An 18,963-nucleotide genomic window follows, 5' to 3' on the forward strand; every position below is an offset into this window, starting at 1 on the left:
GGCTAATGAAAGCTTCTCAGATTCCAGGGAAGATGAAAACTCTCCAAGAATGGTGTAGGCTTTGAGAACTGACCCATGATACAGCTTTCTGTAATTTGCCACGAGCCACACCTGTCAGTGGAAATGTCAGACGCTAGAGTTTGTGAAGCACACGTGATTCTTTAGCAGGCATTTTGCTGGGTATTGCAGACATGGGGATGACCCTGCTGTCTCTTCCCTTAAGCTGCTCAGGGCTACACCCTCAAGCCTGCCTGGTCAGCTACATACCCAGAGGGGCCAGCTGAACGAGGCCGAGGCCAGCCAGGTCCAGTGCTGCAGGAAAGATAGCTGCCCAAGAACATGTCCTGTCCGAATGCAGCACTGGATCTGCTGAAAGAGACTGGCCAGAGCCAGCAGATCTCGGGTTTTCAAGACAAGCCAAAGGTTCAGGTGTTTTTTTCCATTCCTTCCTTTCTCCCCTCCCTTTTCTCAATTAAAAATTTTCATAGTTCTGATACTTGAATCGTACTATATGGGTCGAACAAAAACTTCTGAATTTCATCCTCAGGTGGCCCTCTTTGCAGGTTTTGGTCTAGACAAAGTACAAGGTTGTGCTGCCCCTGAAGATGAGTAGCTGAACAGGTTCAACAGCCTTGTTGGTTTGTTTTTTTAACTGCGTTCCCTCTTTCCCTTCAGTGATGACTGAATTCAACATCCTGTCGTTCATTTTTGGTAGTACGTTATATTCTTGTTTGAGTGGGAGAGAGTGTCTGAAAGCTGTCGGAGGTTCTGTTTAAGTGAGTCAGAACATCAGTCAATTTTGTCTCCTCCTGCTGCCTAGATTGCAGCCAGTATGATGAAATTGGATGACGGAAAGAGAGGTTCACAAGTCGAGTTAGTTCCATGGCTGTGGGTGAGGTGGTTGCTAGGCATCTGAGTGACAGAGGTGGTCTAATTAAAGTGGGATTGATTTATTAATGGAGCTTTACTGGGTACATAATTTAGCAACTCAGAGGTGTTATGGGGCCTGGGGTATTACTAAAAGAGTGCTAAGACTCAAGACAATTATTGCCTGGCTTTGGTGAGAATGACAGATGGGTCCTCATTGTTGGTTAAATTTTGCCTGCAGTTGAAATGGCCTTCTTTGTTTCATCCTTGAGGGGCTCCAGGCCCTGACCCTCAGTTGCCTGCTGGCTCGCTCACCTCCCTGTGCGTGTCCAGGGCACTTTCTGCTGCTCCCGAAGGCTCTCTGGGAGCCCACTGCGTCTGCTGCTTACTCAGCTGTGTGATTTGCATGTGGCTTGGCCCTGACAATGGGTTGTCTGGGTCTGCTCCATTTTCCAGCTGTCCTTCTGTTTGAATTGGAGTTTCCAGCTGAAGTGATTTCTGGCCTGAGTGGGATTTATTTAAAGAAGGTCTGGTCTTTAACTAGACCTGTATAAATATTTATTTAGGACTTCTGTTGCATATGTGCTTCTGGGAATGTAGCTCTTATTACACCCTTGACATGTCAATGAGAGAAGAGTGTAGGACACATAAAAACTAGGGAGGCTGGAGGTCCCTTACGGGGGAAGTGACATTTTGCTTGTGTCCCTGGCCTGCCTGCCCCCAGCGTGCTTCTGAGAACTCTTGATGGAGGCATTTCCAGGCTTCTCATGCAGGTGATTTGGCCTTGGGAAATGGGTTTCAGAAACAGAGACATCATGAATACGTGTATGGTAGCTTGCGTTCCTCTTAAACAGAAGCTCATGCGTGCTCATGAGCTCACAAAGCCGCCTCTTCCCTGGTGTGCATCATAAATATGATTTCTGCTGCATTGTTACAAGTTGGATAACTTTTCCCCCAAATAAAATGGATTTCTTTTCCTAGTTTGAATGGACATATAGGCTGGTTGTGGAAAATATAGGCAGTACAAAGAAGTAGAAAGAAATCTACTCAAATATTCCCACCAACCAAAGATTAACTGCTGTTATCATTGGATGGATTTTTTTCATAAAAGTTGTTTTCAGTGCATTTGTAAAGCTTAAATGTACAGTATCACATATATCATTATGTTGCTTACCTTTTCTACCTATTCCCAAACAATAAGGAAATCTATTATCTCACATAGCTCCTCTCTTACTCCCTTTTGTCTCAGACCAAATGGCCTCATACATTCCAGGTACTCCACCTCAGGGCCTTTGCACTGACTCTTCCCATTATCTGGAAGTTTCTTCATCTAGGTGACTGCATGACTCACTCCCTCACCTCCTCCAGATCTTTGTTCAAATCTCACCTTCTCGGCAAAGCCCCTTCTGACCTCTCCATTCGGTTTGCACCTGTACCAGCCAGGGGGCCTCCTTCGTGGCTTGGATGGTAAAGAATCTGCCTACAATGCAGGAGACCTGGATTTGATTCCTGGGTGGGGGACATCCCCTGGAGAAGGGAATGGCAACCCACTCTAGTATTCTTGCCTGGAGAATTCCATGGACAGAGGAGCCTGGTGGGCTATAGTCCATGGGGTCGCAAACAGTTGGCCATGCCTGAGTGACTAACACTTTCACTTTTCAGCCAGAACTGCTCCTGACTGGACCCGTTCCTTTCCCATGACACCAGTACTGGTGGCACTCAATACACCAGCTATTTATTATCAATGTTATTATTCTCTCTAGTATGCTAAATAAGCATTAGCCAGCAGTACACATGCTCAACATTTTTGAACAGCTATGTATATAGCTTATTCTTTAAATGGATCATTCTTTAATCACTACCCTATTGCTGGGTATTTAAATTGTGTCCAGTGTTTTGTTATTATAAATCACGCAGACCTGCTATGAACCTTTTGGTAGCAGGTGTTTGTCCATTTCTTAGGCATTAAAAGAGATTCTTGGAAAAGGGATGATTTGGGTCAAGATGTATTATATCCAGTGATACAAACTTAACTCAGGCTGGCTGAAGTAAATTAAAGGAAATTATTGGTTGATGTATTTGAAAAGTATAGGGGTAGACTTCAGGAGGGGCTGATTCCAGATTTCAGTCCGTGTCCCCTGGCTTTGGTTCGTTACCTTCATAGCCGCTTTCCTCTGTGTTGGCCTCATTCTAAGTCGGCCTTCATCATTGAGGGCAGAATTGCCACTGGCAGTTCCTTTTCTCATGCCGCCAACTCTGCGTCCCCTCTTAGATAGAAAGACATCCTCTTCCTAGTATTTTCAGCACACTCTCAGGACAGGTTCTCACTGGCTCAAATTGAATTGTATCATCTCTGAATCATTAATTTTGGCCACGGGACAGGGAGGTAGGCTAGAGTGGGGGTCATGATGACATCCCACCCAAACCCCATAGTCTGAGGGTGGGTGACCTCCTGTTTCCCAGAGGAGACTCAGGGCCCTTCTATCCAAATGGGGAATGGCTGCTAGGCAGGCCCCAAGCTACAGATCTTCATTTGACTTAGGAACATTCTAAGGACTCTGCGTCTTAATATATAAGAAACAACAAGATAGCAGGGAAAGTGAGAGGAGCCCCGATGCTATGTGTGCGTTTCTGGGTGTGTAAGGTCAGCCTAATCAGATGGCAGCCTGCTTTCACTCTCATCACGGGGCAGTGAGAGGTGGGGAGTAGTCTAGGTCCCAGCTCCTTGGGGAATGAAACTCGGTGGCCTGTAGGTAGTACTGCCTCCCTGAGTGCATGATTCAGTGATGAATGTTAGAGACAGTCTCTGAATGTGAGGAGGGGAAACATTGCTGAAAACCTCCCCAATTTCCCCACTGGTACCAGTGGTATCCAGATGAATTTGGAGGCTGCTGACAGTTGGAATGTGTAGCCAAGATTCATCGTCTGTACACTTTTGTATCAAATTGAAATGTGGAGACAGGTTTGGGGTGAAGTAGAAAAGAATAGCTTTATTGCTTTGCCAAGTGAAGGGGGATACAGCCAGCTAATGCCCTCAAAACTGTCTGCTCCAACCTGGAGGGGGTAGTGAGGAGTTTTATTGCAGTGGTTCAAAAGAGGAAGGCGTGATCAGCTCATGGACATTCTGTGATTGGTTGGTGGTGAGGTAATAGGGAGCATCATCAACCTTCTGGTCCTTACTGGTCTGGGCTGTGAGTGCTTCTGGACAGCATCCAGTTACCTTCTCCCACCTGATGGGAGTTTCAGTATATACAAAACTGCTAACAGATCCCTGGAGTAGGAAATGGCAACCCGCTCCAGTATTCTTGCCTGGGAAATCCCATGAACAGAAGAGCCTGAAGGGCTACAGTCCACGGAGTCGCTCAGATATTGCTGTGTATATATCCCTTGAGAGGGAACCAGGATCCTGTTTAAGTCTGCACTCTTGTTTCTTGGCTGCTCCTCCCTTGTCTCTACATCCCCTCCCTTCCCTTATTAGAATCTGCTGTTTTGAACTCAGGGAAGGCCTTGGAGGCTGAGTGAAGCCTGTTTCCTGCAAACAAGAAAACGAGTGACGCAGAAAGGCTTTTGCATTCAGGGCCCTGCTTAGTTTCAGGTGCTCTGTTCAGGAGCAGCTGCAGTATTAAACAGCCTCATACCACATGCTGAGAGCCACAGCGACTTCATTAACTTCAGCTGGACCTCTGCCTCAACCAAGAACAGCCTTCCTAGGCAAGCTTTGCCCTTGCAATAGGGTTGGACCTTGCCAGCTTGCAGCATAAAGGCCTGAGGTCAAAAGGGCCTTTTCCTGTTTGTCGTCCAGCATTGAGTCTAGCACCTGCCTGAAAGGCACTGCTGGACTTTGGATGGATCTTTGCTGGCTTCCCAGCTCCCCTCAGGCATGTACATGTGGGCTCCAGGGCCACCTGCCCTGTAATCTCTGCCTTGGTGGGTCATTCTGGCCCGGGACTTCTTCAAATGGAACTCATTCTGAGCGTGAGGGAGGTTGAAAATGCCATGATGAAAATCCCACAGGTGGCTCTCTTTCTGTGGGAGCAGGGGCTGTCTAAACTAGTCCCACCTTTGAGTCCCTTCTTATCCCAGAACTAGAGTATGTCTTGTCCAGTTATGGCTCCCCACACTCCTGCCCCCACCAAAAGTCTCTTCAGAAACTCCTAAAAAGCTGACTGATCTCTTCTCCTGGGTCCTGTGCTAATGACTATTTGCTGTTCTGTCATCTCAGAAGCTTGGGGATTGCTCCCACAGGACAGCAGCCAGAGCTGTGGCCAAGTGGAGGGCCCTTCAATGCACCCTCAATTCCCCACACAATCTCCAGCCTTTCCCATCTAGAAAATTAGATGGAACCAATTTAGAAGTAAATGGGACATGGGAATGCCTTCCTTCTCTTCAGGACTCTAGGTGGTTCTGGAGCCCTCCTGCTCCCATTTTCCTCGATGCGTGGGGGTGTAGAACAACATAAAGATATCACTTGTCCTATCAGTGATTCAACCACTGGGCAGGCTTAAGCCACACAAGCAGAATTTTCCAGTATAGTTCTGAAAGTACATGATATCATGGGCCTTGACTGCCACGGAGTCAGGGAAATCCCACCCTTGAGTGGCTGTCTCCTTTGTCCGATTCTAGAGTTTCTGAGACAAGGTTCCTTGTGTTTCTTAATAAAATCAAGTGGGTGTCAACTTTGAAATCTGTAACTTGTGGAGCCCTATGTCAATGTCACAGGTGTGGAGACCTATAGCAAGGTCACAGGACAAAAAATCTTTGGAATTAACCAGGTTCCATAGCAACTGTTGCCATGAGCCTCCTGATCTAAACCTGCCAATTCCTTGACCCCATATTAGGTAAAATACCCACTCTATTTAATCCACCCTGGTGTCTCAGATGGTAAGGGAATGGCAACCCACTCCAATATTCTTGCCTAGAAAATTCCACGGACAGAGGAGCCTGTGTTTATACCCCATGCCTGTCTCTCTGCTCCTCAGTCTATGTAACAAACCATGGCCAGCCCTAGCTCTGGTGTTTCCAAGTTTCAGTTCCAACAGGGTAAATTGACCAACTAGAATCCCAGTCTCAATTATTTGTTTATTTTTTAGTAGGAAACTTTACTAGAACACTTGCCAATCACATGTCCCAGTTATCTGTAAAAATCAAGTCAGTAGTTGGTTGCTTATAACATTCAAAGGGGCTCCTCTGGTGGAGCAGTGGTAAAGAATCTGCCTGCCAATGCAGGAGACTCGTTCAATCCCTGGGTCGGGAAGATCCCCTGGGAAAGGAAATGCAGCCCACTCTAGAATTCTTGCCTGGGAGATTCCACGGACAGAGAAGCCTGGCGGGCTGCAGTCCATGGGGTTGTGAAGAGTTGGACACGACTTAGCGGCTGAAGGACAACAGCAGCATTCAAAAAATCCATCAAATTGATGCTAGGCAAAGAAGATAGGTATACTGAAATACTAGATTAGGTCTGCCAGGAACTTGGTCAGCGTTGGGAGAAATGAGTTCTCAGTGTATTTATCAGCTACATCCTTTATCACAATAACGTTCTTAGATTCCATTTCTGCTACCCAGAGGAATTCCTTATACATAGAAAATGAAACGTGTTTCCATTGCCCTGGGTTGGATGACCCCCCTGTGGCTGAGGACAGGAGTACAAAGTCCAGCATGCCTACCTGGGGTCCATGTGGATACGCAGAGAGCAGCTCTCAGAGAAGGGACGTGTGCTGAGTTGAGGGGGAGTCCAAAGGGATGCTAACTTCCATGCTCTGTGTCCACACCCTCCTCACTCCTTGAGTGAGTGCTCGTAACACCTGTGCCTGGAACAGGCCACAGCCTTGCTGACCCTCGGGGTTGGGTTTCATTCTTTACTAGTGAGTGGGCGTGTGCTTGTGTAATAGGGCTTTTGCCTGGAGCCCTGCCTTATTAAGTCAAATTGAGAACGGTCTTGGAAGCTGCATGTGGTTTTGGCACAGAACAGATCACAGAATCAGACAAAAGTGCTACCCAATTGACTTGCCCCCCCCCAAAGGTAGATTGACTTTTGAGTATGGATGAAATATGTCTTAATTATAATTGTGGCACTTACTTTTGTAGACATCTCTTGTTTAAGATAGTTTATTCTTATTTTCCTAAACAGTTTTATTGAGGTCCACACTGGATTTTAAGTTCTGGAGGGCAAGAGATTTTTTTCCAACTGTGCTAGCAATGGTGTGTGTATCGGTAAATACCTTATTATGAGAACAGTTCAGATGGTTACAGTTTCACTTTCAAAGTTTAATGTGGTTCCCAGCCCTCTATTCCCAGTTGTTAAATTCTCAGAGTCTCAGCAGTCATTTGATTGACAATCGCTTGAGTGTTTTCATTCGGAAGCTGGCCCTTTGGTGCTTCAGGGTACACTGGGAAGGGAGGTCCTTGCAAGTGAAGTCTGGAATCTTTTCATATCACTCTTGAATTTTTTTTTTAATTCTCAGATATGATAAGTACAGTTAATTTTAAATTTCATTCTCATAGAACTTTTCCAGTGATGTTTAAAAGGCCATATCAAATATATGAATACTCTCACAAATGAGAGAAAATATTCACAAGATCTTAAAATATTCTGAATAATATTTTCTTTCTTTTTAGCTGTCTCCGTTATGAGGTACAGCGCCTCTGCTTTTGGGTTTGCAGTAAGTAACCTGAAATGTACTTTTATGAAGTTTTGCACGTTTCTCCTGGGCCCACAAATCTCACACTGGGGCCTCTGATTTAAGAGGGTGGTTAGCAGATGAGAGAGAGAGCATGACAAACATACCTTTTATGGAAGTCGCTTCTACAGACAATTATAATTTGATAGAAGTAAACTGCAATGACAGTGTATAATTCTCAACAATGGATCAGGGCCACCATGTTTCTGCACATCCTTGAGAGGATTCTTTTTTTTAGGGTTTAGACCTTTCCCCACCCGCTTAAGGTTGTAGGTTTGAAAATGGGCACACACTGAAGTGAAGCATTTGCTGGTGTGGGCAAAGGTGATGTGAGATAAGACGGGGCTGCCGGCAATAGGATGTCAGTCTTCAGCCAGACTAGGGGTACCCTGGTTTCTGAACCTGCTTCCTGATGGGAGTTGGTTAGAGAAGATGGGTCTCAGATACTGAAAAGTTGGGTAAAGTCTCCCCACATCTTCGAGAGAGCATTAGTGCTTATAGTTTTCCAGACAAAAAGTGTGTTGGGATGAGGTGATTCACGCAAAGCTCATTTCAACAGCCCTTCTGCTTCAGGGCTTCCTGTACCTGATGGTGTGTGTTCCCTGTTCCCAAAGCCGCTTTTCCCGTTGTTTTGAGGACTTAATGCTTTGAGGCTGGCAGATTCTTTTCAGAATCTTTTGAAAGGTGTGGACTGTCTCTCTAGAAATTACACACACACACGTCACCCTCCTCCCCTGCCCACCTCTCTCACTCACATTCCTCTCTCCTTCCCCTCCTTTCTTCACTCTCTCTCTTACACATTCACATCTTCATTAGAACAAAAGCATTGATTTTGTATCCAATTTCACCAGACTTCGTGGAGCATCCTGGGTGACCTCACCCCTGGACCCCAGGACAGTCCTATTGAGAGCCAGAAACAGAGTCCTTGGCCCAAATCCTTTGCTTGGGATGGACAGGAAAATGCTGAAATTATCTTGCCTGCCCTGGGGAGATCCATTTCACATGTGTCATAAATGTCATCACCCCACCCCTATCACCAGCGTGCTGGGAGTCAGGGGTCCTGGGAGCAGAGCTCAGCACACATAGAGTGTGGCTCCCCCCGCACCCCTGGCAGCAAGCAACCAGGAGGAGCCATGACCCTGGCACCACATGGGCGTGTTGGGTGCCCTGACTTAGAATTCCCAGGATCTCCACCTTGAGGATGCTGAGTGGCCAGCATTGTAATGATGCGAAGCCTCTTTGCTCTGAGGTCACTGGTTCAGATGTTCCAAGTCACAGAACAATTGCTATGTGTCTTCACAGTTGTGACCTGTGAACTCTGGAAAACCACTAATACTGTGTCTCCTCCTTCTAGTTTGATGCCATCCTTGATGTCCTGTCGTCGGCGATTGTCCTATGGCGTTACAGCAACGCGGCCGCTGTACACTCCGCCCATAGGGAGTACATGTAAGTGGATTTTTATCTTCTTTCACTTTGTAGAACCCTTGCCACGTAATTAGGCTGCTAGCACGACTCACCTTGCAGCTTTGGTACAGTGATGAGAAGAAGGTCCTGACATTGCCTTTGGGAGTGGCTGGTGTGATATCACCTATATGATTGGCCCCTTCTGGGATGCTCAGAGAGATGGGGTGTCCCCTTATAATTTTCCCTGTTCTCTGCTCTTGAGCCTGGAGTGAATGTTTGTATGCTTATTTGTCTGTCCATCCATTCATCTATTCATCGATCAATCTGAAACTGCACAGCTCAGATTGGGACTTGAACCCACTGTCTTAATTAAAATCATACACTCAGTCTCAGGACTTAGTGAAGCTCAGATTCTTTATGTCTTAGCACAGAACAAATTTAGCAAGAGACACAAAGTGACAGCTAAGAAGTGGATTTATTTAGAGAGATACACATTCCATAGACAGAATGTGGTCCATCTCAAAAGGCTAGAGTGGGAGAAACAAAAGGCCGTGGGAGAAGCACACTCCACAGACAAAAGTGTGGGCCATATCAGAAGGCGAGAGACCCTGAAATATGAGGTGGTTAGTTGTTTCCTTTTTTAAAAAGAAATTTATTTATTTGGTGTGCCAGATCTCAGTTGTGGCATGTGGAATCTAGTTCCCTGACCAGGGATCAAATGTGGGTCCCCTGCATTGGGAGCATGCAGTCTTAGCCACTGGACCACCAGGGAAGTCCTGGGGTGGTGAGTTTCATGGGCTGGATAATTTCATAGACTAATGAGTGGGAGGATTACTCCAGCTAGCTTGGAGAAGGGACAAGGGTTTTTAGGACCTGGGCCACCACCCACTTTTTGGCCTTTTATGGTTTGTCTCAGAACTGTCATGACACTTGCGGGTATGTCATTTAGCTTGCTGGTGTATTACAGTGAGCGTGTGTATAATGAGGCTTCAGGCCTACTGGACATTGACTCTTCTGCCGTCTTGGACCTAGTTGGTTCTAACCATTTTTTGTCATGTCCTACGTCAATGCCCAATGCCCATATCCTATGACATATGCCCATGTCATTCTTTTAAAGGTCATGCCCTGCCTCCTTCCCTCCTGATTCAAATCCATCTAACAATTCATTCGTCCTTACCTTCTTTCTCTTTGCGTTACTGAAATTTTTGTTCCTTTGAATTGTCATGCTTTTTTTCCCCTTTCTTTTAAGTAAGATGTGTTCTCCACTGTGATTTACAGAGGACATTTTGAAAGCATTCTAAATTATTCTACTTGTCTTCTGTCCTTCTGGGTATTAGAAAATATGGCTTCCTCAGTCTCCACGTTTCTTGGGTGATTATTTGTCTTTGAAGTACTTGTGTTTGTGACCATAAAGCATGTGTCTTTTTCCATTTCCATTTTTTATAAATTTGTGGTAATTCCCAGGTTCCAAAGTCAGACTTGTTGACTTTGAATCTCAGCTCCACAACTTGTCAGCTTTGTGACCGTGGGAAGCTATCCTAACTGCACTGTGCTTTGCTTCCTTATCTGGCAAAAAGGGAGTATTTGACAATTATGTGAGTGAGATACTAATCGTCATGATATACGACATAATATCATATATATAAACTTATGACAGTGTCTGGCATGTAGTTCAGTAAACTTCAGCTGCCATCATTATTAATTATTAAGGGGGTTCCCCTGAGACTGAGTCACCGTGGCTTGTCATTAGAGCAAGAGCTTTACCCCACTTCTGTAGCTTTTGGACAGCTGAATACAAGTGAGGAAATGCCCTGTCGTTTGTGGCGGTGCCCAGACAAGAGGTACTTTTGGTGGAGATGCTGTCTCACACTCAGCCATATAAATGTTGAGTGTCAGGGGACTCAGGAAATAGTAATATATCTGAGGTTGCTTGTGCCAGATGGAAAGTTTTTGAAAGATGATGCCAAAACTGATTCGCAAACAAGAGATGATTTTAGTTTAGTTGTTGGCTTGAGACAGAGCACTAGAGCTCTGCTTTAAGTGTTAAGTTAGCCCTTTTAAGTGCATTAGCCCTTTTAAGAAATATAATTAAAATATCAAATCTGTGACATCATAGATGATGTTATTTAGGATAAAGTTAATTTTTGAAGAAGTGAGTCTGGTCACTGATTGGAAAAATCAAGAAGCAATAGTAGTAAGCTGATTTTGCAAAAGATCAAATGATGGTTCCATAGTGATCAAAGTTGAATTACCACCTGTCTAGCCAAAGGAACAGTGAATGCATCTACCCAGGCTGTTGCTGATTGGTCTTTGAGGAATATAGTAACAACAGTCTAGAGAGTGCAGTATAGAGATATGCTTGACTTTCAAGAGCTAGTCCCTATCCTGTCAGATGAACACATTCTTTGGATCCATAGTTCTGTTTCCAATATGGCAGCCACTAGAGGCTCTTTTAGCATTTGTATGTGGCTGCTCCTAACTGAGAGGTGTTGTAATTATAAAATACACACCAACTCCCAAAGATGTAAGAAAAAAAGAATACAAACATTTTATTAATTTTAGAAAACAATATGGATTACATGTTGATATAAGAATATTTGGGATATATTGGGTTAAATAAACTATTACAATTTTACTTCTGTTTACATTCTTAATGTGGCTTTTAGAAATTTAAAATGACATATGGGACATGTATTAAATTTCTGTTGGGCCTTGCCCTCTGAAAAGAAAGCTCTTCCCTCTGCCTTGCTTATTTTAGAATTAATAATCCAGAATTTGATTTGCAATTCTAGAAGGAATTGTGTTCACTGTTTCTCAATTTCTCTTTTCTAATTTGCTTTTTAAATCTGATTCCCTTTATGCTAAAGTGAGTCTCCTACATGTTAGTCACAAAGCCACAAATTATTGTGGCTTTTCTATGGTGTTGGGATCTCTGTGAACATTTACCAGGTGGCCAGCATGCTATCTAACATTGATTGATTGATAAGAAATGTCATTGGTTTCACTGTTTTTAATGATCCCCAAATATATACCCTTAAAAGTGTATCTTTAATAATACCCATAAGGCAGAAACTCACCAATTTGCTTTGATAATTCCCAGATGATTCTTCCATGTGATGATGCCCATGGATTCATTTGGAGATTCTTAATCTAGGGATTAAAACAACACTCAGAATCCTCTGTATTGTTGGTTTAGTTTAGAATTTTAATCTCTGGCTCATCCCATGTAAATTAAAAATTCATGAAATCACTGCCAGCTGAGAAACGGGTGTTTGCATATTAATGAGCATGAATGAATTATAAGGGCACAGCTAGAAAAAGTACTGGTTTTCAGTTAGTTGCTGGAGAATAAGATTTGCGAAAACGAGGAAATATCCAAGCAGTCCTTAGTTACCTCTTCTCATTTTCCCTCTTTTGTTTCTAAGCTTCAGAGTGAATCTCGACCTTGGAATTGCCAATGCCAAGTGATAGAAACCCTGCTCGGCCTTCTGCCTGATGACTGTGTGCGCTGACTGTGGGTGTGGTGGGTGTGTGATACTCAGAGGGGGGGAGTGTGCCTTCAGCACCGCCACAGGCAGAGCGCCAATACGCTTTGCTTTGTGTCACACTTTTTTATTGTGGGGAAAAACACATCATATTTACCATCTGAAATATTTTAAGTTTACAATTCAGTAGTGTTAGGTATATTCACAGTGTTGTGAGCAGATCTCGCAAATTGAAACTCCATACTCCTTACACAGCTTCCTATTACCCCTCCCCCAGAGCTTGGTAACTGCCATTTTACTTTTTCTATGAATTTGACAACTCTGGGTAGGTCCCTCATATAAATGAAATCATACAGTTTTTGTCCTTTTGTGACTGGCTTGTTGCATTTAGCATGATGTCCTCAAGGTTTATCCATGTTATCTCATGTGTCAGAGTTTCTTTCCTTTTGAAGGCTCTGTAATATTCCCTTGTATGTATAGACCATATTTTGTGTATCCTTTCATCAACCAGTAGACATGTGGGTTGTTTTCCCCTCAGCCTTAATACATAATGAACTGTGAACATGCATGTACAAATCTCTCTTCATTGACCTTGCTTTCAATTCTTCTGGAAATACACCCAGAAGTGAAGATTGGTGAGTCATGTGGTAGGGCTATTTTTAATGTTTTAAGAAACCTCCATACTGTTTTTCCATAGCAGTTGCTCCATTTTGTGATTCCACCAACTAGTGATCTATTTTGAAAAGCTCCAAATTTAATCGGTTACCATCTTGTCGTAGGAAATATGTATATGGGGAAAGGGAACCGTTGGGCTTACATGTTGTCAGGGTTTTCAGCAGGAGACTGTGATAGAAGGAGGGGCCAGGGAGGGCTTCTGAGAACATAACAGGACATCCAGCTGCTGAGGGCTGGGAGGGAGGACCAGACAAGGGGAGTGAGAATCCCACTTCTCTTGGTGGTTGTTGGTGTGGGGCACTATCTTGACAATGAGATGCTAAGAACCAGGATTTCACAGGTGGTTCATTTATGGGTGTGGATTTAGGGTGGGAGTGGGTGGCTGAGGTAGGTGGCTGATAACCTACTTAACTCCCCCCTCCCCACCACCTTTCCTCTTTGGTAACCATAAGTTTATTTTTGAAATCTGTGTGTCTATTTTGTAAACAGGTTCATTTGTGTCATTTAAAAAAAATTAGATTCCACATATAAATGATACCATATTTACATATTTATCTTTCTCTGTCTCAACCAGGTTTCATTAGGGCAAGGGGTGAGGGAAAGAGGCAGAGAAGTCTGGGTAGGTGGAAACTGGGAGTAGGATGAAAGTGTTAGTGGGGAAAAGAGCAGGGCCACCCAGGAGGGCACCCAGGAGTGGGGTTATAGGGTGGGGTGGTGACGGTTGCCCTGGTGATTGTGGACTGCTGTGAGGCCACACAAAAGAATGAAGCGCTCTTTGTACACTTAGAGTGTCATCTCTGAGGTTCACTAAGTGAGGAAAGCCTGGAGCCAAATCGTGTTTAAAGTCTTTTCTCTTTGGTTTTAACAAATGAGGTTTGCATCCACACAGACTGTTTGGACATATGAAAAATACCTCTGTGAGCTCGCAAAGGAGACTGGCAGCAGGGTCGCCTCTGGGAGGGGGACTGGGGACAGAAAAAGAGGGGAGACACTTTCTTTATATCCTTCAGTACAGAGCTGTGCATTGAACTCTCTGATAATGGACATGTTCTCTGTACTGTCCAGTATGGTAGCCATTGGGCACATGTGACCTTTGAGCCCTTGACATATGGCTAGAATGATGGACGATCTGGATTTTAAATTTTATTTAATTTCAATTAATTTAAATAGTCACACCTGTGCCTAGTGGCTACCATGTTGAACAAAGCCTCTTTAACTAGTTTGATCATTTTTATGCTATTTTAGTTGCTAAGTCGTGTCGACTCTTGTGATCCTGTGGACTGTAGCCTGCCAAGCTCCTCTCTCCAGGCAAGAATTCTGGAGTGGGTTGCCATTTCCTTCTCTAGGAGATCTTCCCGACCCAGGAATTGAACCCGGGTCTCCTGCATCACAGCACCATTTTTAATCTATTAAAAAAAAAACAAACAGACAATGTTAATAAATCAGTGTCCAGGGAGTTTGGAAATGAGAGGAAGATATGATGGGGAGGAGGTGATAGAGGCAGAGGGTGTGGGAGAAATTAGTGCAGGAGGAACTTGGCATGGTTGGAAGACATGGAGAATTTCACGCCTCCTTTAGCCATGCCCAGCCCTGGGTACCATGTAAGTCCCCAGAAAGTATCACAGCCTCCTGCTGCCGTCTGCTCCAGAGGGCCATCGGGATGCTTGCCACGGAAGGTACAGCTTGATGCTCGCTGGGGGCCGGTGACATTTTGCATATGATTGCAGCTCAGGTGGGAGGCCCCCCTGAAGGTGCCCGGTGCCAGCTGTCTGTTTGGGCCATTTATCCGTCAACTCCCTGAGATGGAGAGGGGGAGGCAGATGGGAGGCTGTGCCCCTTTACAGGCTTCTCATCCTGCTACAATGAAGCAAAAACGCAGCCTGGGAGGTTGTTCTCTTGTGCCAAATGTACCTCCAAATGGTATCACGCTCTGCAGCATTTCGGGAAGCGAATGTGAGGAATGGAGAAGTGTTCTTAGAATCTTTTGTGTGTCTTCTCATGTGAAGAAGTTGGGACACCCTGATTCTCAAGGAGGCAGGGTATTCACTCTGTTTCTCTTTTCGTTTTGCCTGGCCTGAAAACTACCTGTTGAGAGGATAGCTTGATAGTCTTTTGATTGCTGGTTTCAGTAGCATCCTTGCTGGTTTTGAAGCCAGTGCCAGAAATTGAAAAAGAAAACCGATGCAGTCAAGAAAGCATGGGTTGGTAATTTGCTTTTGGCATCTGGTCTAAGTGGACTGCAAAGGCGAGTGTTGTACCAGGAACATAAAATAGTACCACATCCCCCCTACCCCACCTTCTCAGGGAGCATCCTATCAGATCATAAATTGAGGGCTCTGGGAAGGCGAATTGCATTTCCCCCACGTTTGTCTAGTGCTCTTAACTTTACAAAGCTTTTGAGTGTGTTTTAGCTCAAGAGCAGACCTTGAACTAGAAAAATAAATAACTTTGGAGATGCCCTCTGTGACTGATGAGAGCTAATGCAGAAGGTAGGGCCTTGATAGCAGGACACGAGCTTATTCATCTGCCTGGAAAAATTTGGATTTAGTCTTGCCTGAAGGCAGAAGGGAGTTGCTTTCCACTGTCAGGAAAAGAACATGTGAAACCTGCCAGACATAGACATGATATTGATGGGTTGTGATGCAGTGGGCAGGATGTATATTAGAAGGAGGAGGGTAGGTTTGATCCCTGTTACAAGTTAAATGGTGTGTTACTGAAAGATGTTGACGTTCTCACCCTCTGTACCACAGAATGATACCTTACTGGAAAATAGGATCTTTGCAGATGTCAGTAAGTTAGACGAGGTCCGAATCCCGTAAGATTAGGGTCCTTGTGAGAAGAGCAGACACACAGAGACAGCGGCACTCAAGGAGAAAATGACTGTGTGATGCTGGAGGCAGAGTTCAGAGCTAAGGGATGCAAGGATAGTTGGCAAACCCCAGCAGCTAGCAGAGGCAAGGAAGGCTTCTGCCCTGTAGGTTTCAGAGAGTGTGGGCCTGCAAACACCTTGATTTCAACACTTTGAGACCCCAAAACTGTAAGACAATAAGTTTCTGTTGTTTTAAGCCCCCTAGTTTGTGGTGCTTCGATAACAGCAGCACAAGAAACTAATACTCTCCCTGAGAAGAGTCCTCTATCAGACTTGCACTCATTTGTTCTGAGCTTCAGTGATACATTCATCTTTTGAAATTTCAGTTTTTTCATGTGTGAAAGGGGAAGGGCCATGATAGCTACCAAAGGTCACTGAGATGAAGCTTAAACATGATATTGAATGTGATGTCAATATATGCTCAAAAATGTCAGCTCATTATGTTCCATCTTGAGAGTTTTGAATTTTTGTTTTTTCAGTCATACTGGGATAGTTTTTCATTGTCTGCTCTATTGTTCTGTTTTCCTTCTCAAGAGTGTGGAATAAAAGACTCTGCAAAGAAAAATGGAAAAAACTCAAATACATGCTTTGGCATATGTAGAAAGTTGCTTTCAACCTTGAGATATGGGGTAGTAGTGTAGTGAAGTGATAAAAGGTTATTCCTGATTTCATCCCATACACCCCCCCACCCCCGCAAAGTCTGAAACAGGACAAAGCAATGCTTGATCATTGTAAAAGGTTGAGGTAATTTCTAGTGGCACAAATACAATAAAACTTACTAGCTATAGGACCCCCTGGAGCTAACATTTCGATGTTGTGTGTGTGTGTTTGGCATGTGTGTGCACTAAAGCTCTCGTGTGCATGGTTACATATACATCCTTTTTTCCCCACATAAATAGAGATGATCTATATTTACCCCTTTGAAATCTGGGTTTTCTCTGCTACCACCAGGTTTTGAACATCTTTTCATCTTAGGACAGAGATATGTTATTTTTTTTATAGCTATGCAGTATATCTATGTATGGATTTAACATAATTTGTTTAAACAATTTTCTACTGAAGACATGGGTTGTTTTCAAAGTCTTGGGGTTAGAAACAACCTGAAATAACTGTCCTTACACATTTTTATTTTAACGCTTATCCTCTTATTTCTTAAGGATAAATTACTAGATATCTGGGTCAAATAATATACTAAGTTACAATTGTGATACCTGGTGTTAATCTATGCTCCAAAAAGCTCATACTGATTTACATTCCCACTGGCAGGGATGAGGATGTGTGTTTGCTCACTTTTGCCAGCACTGTGTCCTCATTCTTTTTGATCATAGCCTTCTGTCCAGGTGGAAAATTGAATTCTCTCTGTTAAAGTGCATTTAAAAAAATGTTAGTTACCAATCTAGCTGAACATATTCACATATGTGTTTTTGGCATTTGTATTTCTTTTGGAAAATGGGTTGCCAGAATTTCAAACAGGATTAAAAGTCTTTTTATTTCCATTTTGGGACATTGCCCAGACTGGTTGCTAGAACTTTGGTGACTGAGGAAGTACAACTTCCTTCTTGCTCTGGCCACCATCACTCATAATTTTTTTCTTTCTTTTGCTGTGCCATATTTTTTTTTCTTTCATAAATCTAATTACCTATGATGTATTTCATAGAGGTATTGGTAGATTTGTTTATTGTCCATCACCCTCACAAGATTTTATACTCACAAAAACAAGGGTATTCCTTAACAATGCCTGGCATTTCGTAGGTGCTGGTTAAAGAGTTTTGAAATAAAAAATCGAACTATGGAACCCCTTCATCTTTTTTCAAATTAGTTTTTCTTGGAGTATAGTTGCTTTGCAGTGTGTAAGTTTCTGCTGTAGAGCAAAATGAATCAGCCATAGATATACACATAGCCCCTCCCCTTTGGATTTCCTTCCCGTCCAAGTCACCACAGTGCATTAAGTAGAGTTCTCTGTGCTAGCAGTTCCTTAACTGTTTTACAGATAGATGGAACATGTATCTCATTTGTTACCTATTTTATACATAGTATCAATAGTGTGTATGTGTCAATCCCAGGCTCCCAATTCCTCTCACCCCTGCCTTTCCCCCTGGGTGTTCATACATTTGTTCTCTACGTCTGTGTCTCTATTTCTGCTTTGCAAATAAGATCACCCATTGGAACCACTTCATCTTATATAAAATTTTCATAGCCTTTATTAAGAGAATAATAAATATTCCCTGAGCACCTGCTTTGTGCCAGATATGCCAGGATGTGCGTTAGGTTGCAGGTGTTAGTTAACACTTAATAGAAATGCTAAATATTGCTCCTGAAGGCTCATGGCTGGTAAATGGATGCATCTGGGGTTTGAACCTAGGTCTTGCTTGCCTGGACATTTGCATGTCACCATTATGCAACCCTGCCTCTCCAAATGAACATTTGTGTGTCTTAGTTATACCACTTTTAAAAAAAATCCCTTCCACCCTCAGAAATGACCCTTGCTAGCAATGAACTGCAACCCAAAATAAATGGAGGGAGAGGGAAAGTGGAATTAAGAACTATAAAATTAGGCAACGTGAAGTGCCGTCCTGGACTTTGGTTCTGTGTGTGGTAGTGAGATGGCTGGCAGTTGGCCAGACAAGGATAAACTGCCCAGGCCACCTTGGGACAGGCTGAGGACTGGAGTGGCTGTCCCAGGAGCGGGTGGTCATGTCCTGGGTCACCTGGCAAAGTTCTGCTGTGACAGGCACTGTAGCCCTTTGTATCTGAAAAGCCTTGCAATGAGGATCATTTGCCTTAGCTGTCATGCTCTTTGCAGCTTTGGTTGCTGTTTTCAGGCCAAGCTGGCAGCTGAGGAGGGCTTCCTGGATCCTGGGCTGAGGGCTTTGCTGTCAAGGAATGTGCTGGTCCACAGCCGTGGCCTCTTCTCTGGTACCTGCTGCAGGTTGGGGCGTTTTGTTTCACCCTGAAGATGGTCACCCTTTGGAAATTTGGGCGTGAA

The 18,963-nt window shown here is 43.9% G+C and overlaps 1 protein-coding gene across 1 annotated transcript in view; it reads left to right on the forward strand.

Moving 5' to 3' along the window:
* The window catches only part of TMEM163 (transmembrane protein 163), a 258,446-nt gene that overhangs the window by 154,727 nt on the left and 84,756 nt on the right, over window positions 1–18,963 (forward strand). Inside the window, exons 3-4 of the mRNA XM_043894632.1 lie at window positions 7,483–7,526; window positions 8,899–8,990. Of these exons, the coding sequence (XP_043750567.1) occupies window positions 7,483–7,526; window positions 8,899–8,990 (136 nt within the window). The remainder of the gene's footprint in view (window positions 1–7,482; window positions 7,527–8,898; window positions 8,991–18,963) is intronic.

This window comes from Cervus elaphus, chromosome 33, assembly GCF_910594005.1.
Source record: "Cervus elaphus chromosome 33, mCerEla1.1, whole genome shotgun sequence".
NCBI classification, from domain to species: domain Eukaryota; kingdom Metazoa; phylum Chordata; class Mammalia; order Artiodactyla; family Cervidae; genus Cervus; species Cervus elaphus.